This window comes from Chenopodium album, chromosome 12 (assembly GCF_948465745.1).
Source record: "Chenopodium album chromosome 12, dcCheAlbu1.1, whole genome shotgun sequence".
Classification (NCBI taxonomy): domain Eukaryota; kingdom Viridiplantae; phylum Streptophyta; class Magnoliopsida; order Caryophyllales; family Amaranthaceae; genus Chenopodium; species Chenopodium album.
The window spans coordinates 55,882,640-55,892,552 of NC_137845.1; the positions used below are offsets into that span (position 1 = coordinate 55,882,640).

The 9,913-nt window shown below is 35.3% G+C and overlaps 1 protein-coding gene across 3 annotated transcripts; it reads right to left on the minus strand.

The window, feature by feature from the left end:
* Positions 1–1,394: 1,394 nt before the first annotated feature.
* On the minus strand, positions 1,395–9,694 carry LOC145570682 (2,3-bisphosphoglycerate-independent phosphoglycerate mutase). Of its 3 annotated transcripts, none has more exons than XM_081629841.1 (10): positions 9,473–9,694; positions 9,213–9,386; positions 8,956–9,083; positions 8,706–8,856; positions 8,422–8,625; positions 5,408–5,832; positions 4,234–4,426; positions 4,030–4,125; positions 2,189–2,344; positions 1,395–1,739 (listed from the first exon to the last, which is right to left on the minus strand). In XM_081629841.1, exons 2-10 carry the CDS (start codon positions 9,372–9,374, stop codon positions 1,575–1,577), a joined length of 1,680 nt encoding a protein of 559 aa, XP_081485967.1. In that variant the 5' UTR covers positions 9,375–9,386; positions 9,473–9,694; the 3' UTR covers positions 1,395–1,574. The 3 variants fall into 3 exon arrangements, with proteins under 3 accessions (XP_081485967.1, XP_081485966.1, XP_081485968.1); XM_081629840.1 differs by having other exon boundaries at positions 9,213–9,397; XM_081629842.1 differs by having other exon boundaries at positions 9,213–9,400.
* Positions 9,695–9,913: the final 219 nt, after the last annotated feature.

Sequence of the window (9,913 nt, forward strand, 5' to 3'; positions counted from 1 at the left end):
AATAATAATAATAATAATAATAATAATAAGCCAAAGCATGCTCTTCATCTCTAGTTTATTGTAGCTTCTTTGTCTTGCATTTGTTTGATTGTGTGATTATAAAGTTGGTAGTAGAGGTGGTCAAAATCGGACCGGATCTTGACAAAATTTCTCGTGCCCAGGCCAAACTCACAAAAAAGTAGCAGACTTGTCGAGTCTTTCCGGCTGGGATCGGGTTTGTAACCAAAAATATGTTTTAAGACTTGTCCAAACACGCCCTATTTTCGAGCCGGATCGATCCAAGCTCGGATCAGACTGATATTGATCACCTCTAGGTGGTAGGTGGGTTAACAATCCACGTGAGTCAAGATTATCTTATGATATGGTTGTGATTTTAAAGAGAAATGTGGAGTTGGAAGGTCAAGGATGTAATGAAGATGTGAAAAAAAAAACAAACATTCAGAAAGTTTTGTAATTCTATGCATTATTTTTGTTTCAAAAAAAGGAAGGGACTCTATTTTTTATTGGTCTATTTTAATTTAAAATTTTTTTTTTAAAAAAAAAAAAACCCAATTAAACCTAAGGGACTCAAATGTTTAACCAAGGGGACTCAATTCTTTCCCTTATTTAATTAAAACCCACCGAAAACCCAAACCCATTCTAGCCCAGTCCCTTTTTCCTCTGTAAAATAAATAGTCCCCTTTCCCCACATTTTGCAAAAATTGAGTCCCTTGTTGTATACTTAACTCGAAAGTTAGTGAACAACTTTGACAAAAGAAAGGTCAAAGTGCGTGGACTGGCATCAGTTTTAGAAATAGGCTTACAAATTGCAAATTTGCAATAATGCGAAGGTTTGAATTCTATGCTCCAAATTATGCACAGCCAGTTACATTTGTCAAAAACAAGCTTGTTGACGAGTACATGGGTTGATAATTGCTATGGTCAACATCTTTCTAAATCTGCAAATGCCACCAAAGTAAGTTCCTCATCTTCTAGATTAACAGGAAATCCAAAAAAGTAGGCGATTTAATGCGATCGTAATTCTTACATTAACCCAAAGATGACAAAAACTTATCAATTTTCGGGTTTACAAAGGCGAGCTTTAGACTTGGATTACAAAAATGACAGGTTGATAAACACCATGAGATTGCATAGCCATAAGCCTATAACCAACAGTGAAGCAATAAGCTTTAAGGATCTTAGGGCCAGAAAGAATAATCAGAACCTGAAACTTTAAGCCTATTTGGCAACAATCTGTGACGAAAATTAAAATTACGTAACTATGGAGTAAGACCGGTGAACAATCTATGTATTCTACACTGCACAAAAAGTAAAACAATCAAAATAACTTCATGATACTCAAGCCCTATCTAAACAGTAAACGAACAGCAAATAAGACAATCTAACAAAAAATATAGGGGAAAATATAACCAGTAGTACTTTATGAACTAAACCACCATGCTAATTTGAATCTTGTTAAACAAAATAGGATAATCAAAATTCAAAACTGGCTTTCCTCCAGATAATTTTTTATTACAAAATAAAAAGGGTTTTACTGATCTTAAATCAGAATCAAGGCAAATTAAGTCCCTAGCCTAGTTGTCTGTGACCTCAATAAGGGTTGGCTCGTAGTCACTAGGAGCCTCATATCCATGTAGGTTGATCACTGTGGCAGCTACATTGGCAAGACCACCATCAGGTACATCATTGCGGAATCTAACACCAGGAGCAAGGCCAGGACCTCCAATTGCAATAGGCACCTGAAAAAGACAATACCGGATAATAAATAAGGAGAACTAAGAACATTTCCATACAGGCATACAGTTATAATAATCTTCTTGCAAAATAATACTACATACATACTTCATATGGAGTACACAAAGGCCAAAGAAATGATACCCAAGTTTTTTTAGGGGAAATTAAACGAGGGGTGGGGGGAAGAGGTCACCAATCTCACCATAGCAGCATATCACCACAGGCCCATAGAGCAATCAGAAATACGGTATTAAAAAATCAGTCAAGGCCAAAAATAGAAAGTGCACCTAAACCGAGTATATAAGATCATCTGATACATGTACCCATTGTATCCTTTTGTCAACTGTAGGTCTCTAGATAATCCAGTGCTGTAGAGACTCCCAGCTTACCCCCCCCCCCCCCCAAATATAAGAAAATAAAAGGACATTATGTAATTCCCAATCAGACCACGTACCGGTTGTAACGTGTGAGATGTAAGAATCTGAACGTTTCCATCCTTATCAAGTTGAGGCTGCCCTTTCTTGTCCCTCTTTACCATGTCTTCAGCGTTTCCATGATCAGCAGTAACAACATATATTCCACCAACTTGCTCGATGGCATCAAAAATCATCTGCAAAGAATCCAACCAATCAAAATGACTGCCTCTAATAGATACACCAATAGACAAGGTCTGACCACATGTTAAAATATAGCATGAGTTACTCGTAAAACACATGGGACCAATGAGAGCAAGAGAAACACTCTATTGAGTAGAATTCCTTGATAAATGACTTTTAAGTTCCTAATGAAGCAATATCTTCAAACTCAATGTTAAGTAGTTGACCAAAATCAATTGCGAGTAAGGCACAGCGAAGTATACTCAATAGAGTGTGATTTACTGACAAAAATCATCATACTTTGATATCTTAATCCAAGTTTAGTTTCCACACTAACAAATTTTCAGAATCTTGTATCTTCTTATTTGGCCAAACCCCACAGCTTTTTTCCAGGACAGATACATTATATTTATATCCAATTAAATCCTTAAACCGACTATTACAAATCTTCTCGAATAAACCACTCCCGCAATGCCCGCACCCATGACATGTCGCAGGCGCAATTTTATTGCAGAGGCATAAAATTGGATGGACACCAAGAGGGTCACACTCTCAGCACGACACTTCTTCATGCTCACTTTATTCCCCTTTTCAACTACTATTTCTTCACCATGTAAAACATTGATACTCCTCCATCCCCAGACCCCAGATAAAAGTCTGGTTAGCTCCGGCATGCACATTGAGAGTAAATAGTAGGAAAAGAGTACGTTTTTTTGTTAATAGAGAGATATAAAAGGGGGTCATATCTAGAACCATTATACAAGATCTGGATCCGAAAGGCCAAGATTATATCCTCACTTCCTCAGATCCAGATCCTATTTTTGAGACAAGAATAAGATCAACGTAGAACCCATAGATCCATTTTTGTAATGGGTACAATTTTTTAGGAGTATTTTCTAGAGACCAATTTAAATTTGTGAAACTATATTTTTTAAATAAATTTAACTTCCTAACCAAAATAATATAGATATAAAGTTTGTAAGAAAGTAAAAACGTGATGAACTCAATATAGGATCAGGTGGATCTCAATCTGGATACTTGGCTAAAATCAGTTCTTGATTGACAACCAAGTCCATAATTCATTAATGGTTACAAGACTTTTATTTGTGGACTGAGCAAAATAATCCTCCTTATACATGATTTTTTTAGAATATGGGGATTACTAGATTTAAATACCATGACACTTCTCAATTTGATATCTTAAACTTATTCTTTCAAAGAACTCAATCACGCATCAGCAGTAGTTTACATTACTTCAAAGACTAATAATGTTGTTTGATGATACAAAAACAATGAATTACCTTTTTTTTTGGAGGTTATAGAGGGAGTGGGGAATAAAAGAAAGGTATTAGCTATGAACACCTTGAAGCACCAAGAAATGTATATAACCAGATGAACTGGCAGTCAGTAAAGCTGATTAATTATTCAAAGTGGAAAATGAAGAGAGGACCTCTAGTGTTTTAACAAGTCCAAATTATTAAATTCACCATTTTAGTATGGCGGCAGGTGACCAGTCACCCTCATCTCTCATTCTCAAAAAAAAAAAAAAAAAAAAAAAAAAAAACAGTCAAAAACTCAAATCGCCTCAACACAAGTTACAAGGTCAAACAAACTACAATATCAAAGACTGTCATTGAACAGAGGAGGTGAGAAAAACTCGAAGTAAGAAGTGAAACCAAAACAACAGAAATAAATGTACCTTGACAGCTTCATCAGCAGCCTTGCAAGCCACAACTGTGGCTTCTACATCACCAGTATGGCCAACCATATCACCATTGGGTATGTTGACACGGATCTGAACAGATATATATATATATAAATATATATTGTTATTATTATTTTTTTAAAGCCTTATAAGGGTAACCCTCCTTCAAGGATGCTATGTAAAGTTAGTTCTAGTTACCTGGTGGAATTTGCGGCTCAGAATGGCATCCCTTGCCCTTTCACCAATCTCTAAAGCCTTCATTTTTGGTTGTTCATTGAAACTAATGCCACTATCACTAGGAATTTCAACATACTCCTCCAACTCAGAGTTAAAGTAACCTGAGCGATTCCCGTTCCAGAAAAAGGTGACATGTCCAAACTTGACTGTTTCACTGTAACATGGAAAAGTATCGTTTGAAAAAGTTACAAGCAGTAAATGCCTTAAACCACAGCTAAAAAAATTCAGAAAGCCATATGTAGCAAAAAAATTGACCCCCAGCGTATCTCCAACTAAATCAGCCTGGGCTTTACTCTTAAGAACCAACATAAACGTCTCAGAATCTCAAGTCTCACCACCTCAAAAAATAAGCTAGGCCACAAGAAGACTTGAAAAAAGAGAATTCACAACTACATTGCAGCTGAACTGGAAAGAGCATTACAGCAAGCTAATCTTAAGCTACACCTCAAGTAAAAACATACTTCCTCCGTTCTATAAATATTGCAACAATGGACCTTTTGCACTATTCATCACTCTTGTTTGACCATATAATATGATTTATACGTTAAGCAAAATATAGTCATGTGGGATCTTGTTGGATTCGTCTCATAAATACTTTCACCATATCAACCTTTTTATAACTTTTACTCCTACACAATTATAGATATTTAGGATATAAAATGTGCTTTGAAATGCGTAATTTCATCCTTATTGCAATATTAATAGAACGGAGGAAGTATACACCATCAAATTCTATTAGAAGTCCTTGTCTAGAATCTAGATTGGAGAATATGAAGGTAGGTGTTTTTGACAGGGCATACTTTTATCTAAGCAAAAGTCAATGACAAATAAAAGCCAAAAGGCAGTAGAGAAGGATTATCTTCCATCCTATTGTCGAGTAAAATGAATAAAAAAAGCGAAACAATTTAAAGTTTTTCTTGTTACTGGGTTATCAAAGTAAAACACTACTTCAGCACATTGAGGCCTCATGAGTATGTGGTTTCATTCTGCATAAATCCAATCAGATAAATGACATGACAACATGACATAAATCCTTCTCACGTGTATTGCAACATTAGCAATTAGAATTTAAGCAATATAAATTAGGTATAAACAAATCAGCAGGTATGCAACATCAAAAACCATTAACACTCACCTGCAAGCAAATGTTCGCACACCATTGTGAACTAAATACTCCCCAGAAGTTCTCTCAATTTCTGGAGGAGAAACAAGGTAATGACTGGGAAGCTTCAACTCCCCATCATATTGAAGCATACCAGCATAACGGATTTTAGGATAGCGAACTCTGTCAAAGTTATCAAATTTTTCATATTCAAGCGCCTTCGCAAGCATAGTCATGCGATCAGCCCGGAAATTAAATGTGACAACAGCATCTCCATCAATTATTGGACCAACAGCCTTTCCATTCTCATCCACAATAACAAAAGGTGGTAAATACTGGTCGTTAGCCTTAGTATCCTCCCTCAATTTCTTGACAGCCTCAACTGCATTCCTGAACTTGTATGGAGCTTCACCAAGCACTTGAGCATCCCATCCTCGCTTCACAACCTCCCAATCATTCTACAAAACAAAGGACAAGAAGCATAGACAATTAATTGGAGTATGGACAAACTTGAACAAGATAAAATGTACTAAAGAAAGAATTATTAATGCAGAAAGTGAAAAATCAGCATCACCTATAGGGCTTTTTATGAGGCGAGACAGCTCGCGAGCTACTCAGTCAACACTCGACTCTGGACTCTAACGAGTCGAGTCGAGCAAGCCACTACTCGACTCTAAAAGCTCATGAGAAGCTCGATATAATTAACATTTGTTTCTAAAAAAATTATATACTTCAAACAATTTTTTAAAATTATTCTCTTAATTTCTTAACTAAGTCTTAGTTTCAAAGGATAATGCATTAAGACAAAAATAATAACAATATAATTTTTTGTAATCACAATATCATATACAAAGTACAAGAATATTAAACTAAAAACACACTATTACTTAAATCAAATTTACAATTCTTTAAGAAAATAAAGCAAATTTAGATTGTATAAGAATAAAATGTTAAGGACCTTAAGGTCATTGGTTATAAAATGTTATATTAGAATGTCGATGGTATGTACACGTGTATAATTGTACAAAACTATAAAAATAATATGATGTCACATAACTGGTACCCCATCAAAAAATTTAGAATGAGAGATGTGTAAGAGAACACTAATAGTATTAGATGTATTACAAACCCACATTCCCACATTGCAATTTTGTAAAAGAAGATAAGAAATGTTATAAAAGTAACACAATATTGTGCAAGATAATTAGTGTGGGCCTTATATTGGGAAATTCTATTAACGAGTTCAAAAACAAGTTGAACTCAAATCGAGCTCGAGCCAAACTCAAATCGAGCACTTGTTAGAGCTTAAATTGAGCTTGATTGTTGAACTAACGAGTCGAGTTTGAGCTTGAGTTTTTGAGCTCTAATTGAGCTTGAGTCGAGCATAACGAGTTCGAGTCGAGTTTAGTGATACTCGAGCTTGACTCGCATCATAATTAGCCCTAATCACCTACACCCATATCAAGCATGTACATTCATGTAAAGAACAAAAACTGCATAGGTATACTAAAAAAAGAGGGTTTGGGTTGGAATAGATAAATCCACAAATGTTCACAGCGTGCAACCATTAATAAAAAAATCATTTATAGCATCTCAACTTTAGTATACTTCCAACATCTAGAAATTAATCGAAGACCCATAGACCATATAATACGCATCAATATTACTGCCAAATGTCATTAAGAATCAAGCTTTTAGGAGCATATCCCATCTATATGCAGCCATCAACATCAATTTCACAATCCTCTTTCGGAGTGATAATTTTTAATGGATACAATAGATGGCCGTATAGCCCAAGCCATTTTCCCATTGGACTATGTTACCACTATAAGGCACGAAAGTTGTGAGCACTGAGTAGTGGCGGAGGCAGCACGTGTTCCCGTAGGGCACATGCCCCACCACTTTTTGGAAAAAAATGAAATAAGTTTAATTTTAGCTTTTAAAAACAATTACTTCCACCGTTTTTTTTGGTTGCTACACTTTTATTTTCACGGTCTCCTAGACAATTTTTTAAGATGAGAGATATAGAGAGATAAAATAAGAGGAACTCATGTGGGTAGGAGAGAGATAGAGAGAAAGAAATGTCAAAAATGAAAAGTGTTGCAACTAATTAACAATTTCCAAAATAGGAAAGTGTAGCAACTAAAAAGAAACAGAGGAAGTAGAGATAAATTAAGGTGTGTAAGTATTGGCGCTATATGCCTCTGAGAGTCTGAGGCTATGTTGACTTATTGCTCTACTTCACCTGTTCATGTGAAAGGTTAATTAAACTTTTTTAGAAAAAACTCTGATTCATGTGATACCTTTAAAAAAATCTTTATAATCCCTCCTCTATTAAAAAAGTCTTTTTTATTCAGATAATAAGGAAAAGTGTTGATTGTTGGTTTTTTTTTATTTTTTAATATATTAGTATGAGGAACAGTTGGTTTGTTTGGCAAATTTGGTTTATATGACTTGTATTTAATTAAGTCTATGAAATAAATTTCACAATGATTATTAAAAATACAAGGAATATTTTAAGTTTCGAGTTTCTTTACCCAAAAAGCACCTACTTCAAATCCTTCTCTTTCTCAAACTAATGATGTTGACATATCTCTTTAATCGCAGGAAAATGAACAAAAATCTCCATCCACCTCCAAAAACTGATTAAAATATTTATAACTTCTTGAATGGCTTGTTTTATGGGCTCCTACAGGAGTATTTTCTTATATAATACGTTTATATTAATTGGTTGACGGTTAGTATGTAGTCGAAGGTGCCCTACCTCCGCCACTGGCTGTGAGTTTCATGTGTGTAGAATATAACAAGGAGGAGCATGTATGGTATCTATGGAAGTAAAATGTGCAAAATGGTAGTCTACTAGAAATGATGTCTAATGGTCAAAATATGGAATATTCATCTGCAAACATTGTTCCTTATATGTAATACAAGAGTCAGTACTTCTAAAAACAATAGAAAAGGAAGGCAGTAGGCACAGGAATCAAAGATACAAATACATAATGCACTAGTTTGTCCAACAAGCTATTAAACTTATAAAGAAAACTAACCTCATAACGATCCATAGTAACATACATGCGACCACCACCGGATGCAATCTGGGCATCAATACCTTTCTCGCGTAACTGTGAAAGATCATTCTCAAGAGTTTCTACAAAGCCTATACTTGAACCATCTAAAACATCACGGCCATCAGTAAGAATATGAACACGGATTCTCTTGGCACCACGTTCCACGGTCCCTTTCAATAGCAACTGAGTAGAAGCAATTGTAAAGTAAGAAAACATGTTGTACAAATATGAAAATGATCGCACAACACAAAAATGATAAATACCTGTAGCTGGTCAAGGCGAGAATGAACACCTCCATCACTCAGCAAACCAATGAAGTGAACTGTGTTAGTTTCAAAACACTCCTTGATGTAGTTAAAACCTTCATCCTCAAAAATTTTTCCAGAGGCAAGAGCTTTGTCAACAAGCTTAGCCCTAAAAAAAGGAAGCAAAAGCAATAAGATTTTGCAACAGACACTAAACTAATACATTCACAAATATAAACAAGAAATATCTCGAGATAAAAACACAGACCCTTGAGCATAAATACGGCCGGCACCCAGAGCGTTGTGGCCAACTTCACTGTTGCCCATATCATCTTCTGATGGAAGTCCAACAGCAGTACCATGAGCCCTGATCAACCTCCACTTCTCAGGGGCACCCTGGAGATAATTAATCAAATCAAAACTGAAACAATCTCTCTTAATCTGAAATACTTCATAAATAAACCAATTTTTAAAAAAATAGGTAATAAAATGATAAATCGAAAGAAGATGAATTGAATAGGAAACCTGCTTGAGGGAATCCATGGTGGGAGTTTCAGCAACATGGATACAGTTGTACTTATCAGGATTAGCTTCGCCCCAACCATCGAGCACAATCAACGCCAATATCTTATCCTTTGGCAGCTTTGGGTGATCTGCCAATTTGAATGATAACTCTGAACTTCCCATTTCTCTCAATTCCTATCAATTCACTACTAAACCCTATCAATTAATCAACAATCAAAATCAAAATTATAACTAAATCAAATCTTAGATCAGAAACATACCGATATTTATAGATGTCGATTAACTCAGATGAAGCAGACCAGATCTTCTAAATCAGACTACTAACTTCGATACTTTATAGGTGGAGATTAAGAGGTGGCTCACTCTAATTGCAGCGCACTCACCACCTTTAAATTACTAGGGTATTCTTTTCTTTCTTTCTTTTTTTTTTTTTTATTAATAAAAAAAACTAGGGGCTTTCAGAAAGCAGAGGTCATCACACATCTCCTCTGATTAGCCGATCCGGAATATTCGTTGAATAAATATACATCTCAATATTGTTTATTCTTTTCTTTGGGAAGGGGTTCAAAGGACCACATGCTTGCCAAACCCAATACCTAACCGGCTTACCAATATCTTTGTTAGTTTTTTATTTTTTGTTTTTTTTTTTTTTTTGAAGGGACAATAACTTTGTTACTTTATTTGTTTGTTCAGTCCGTCTT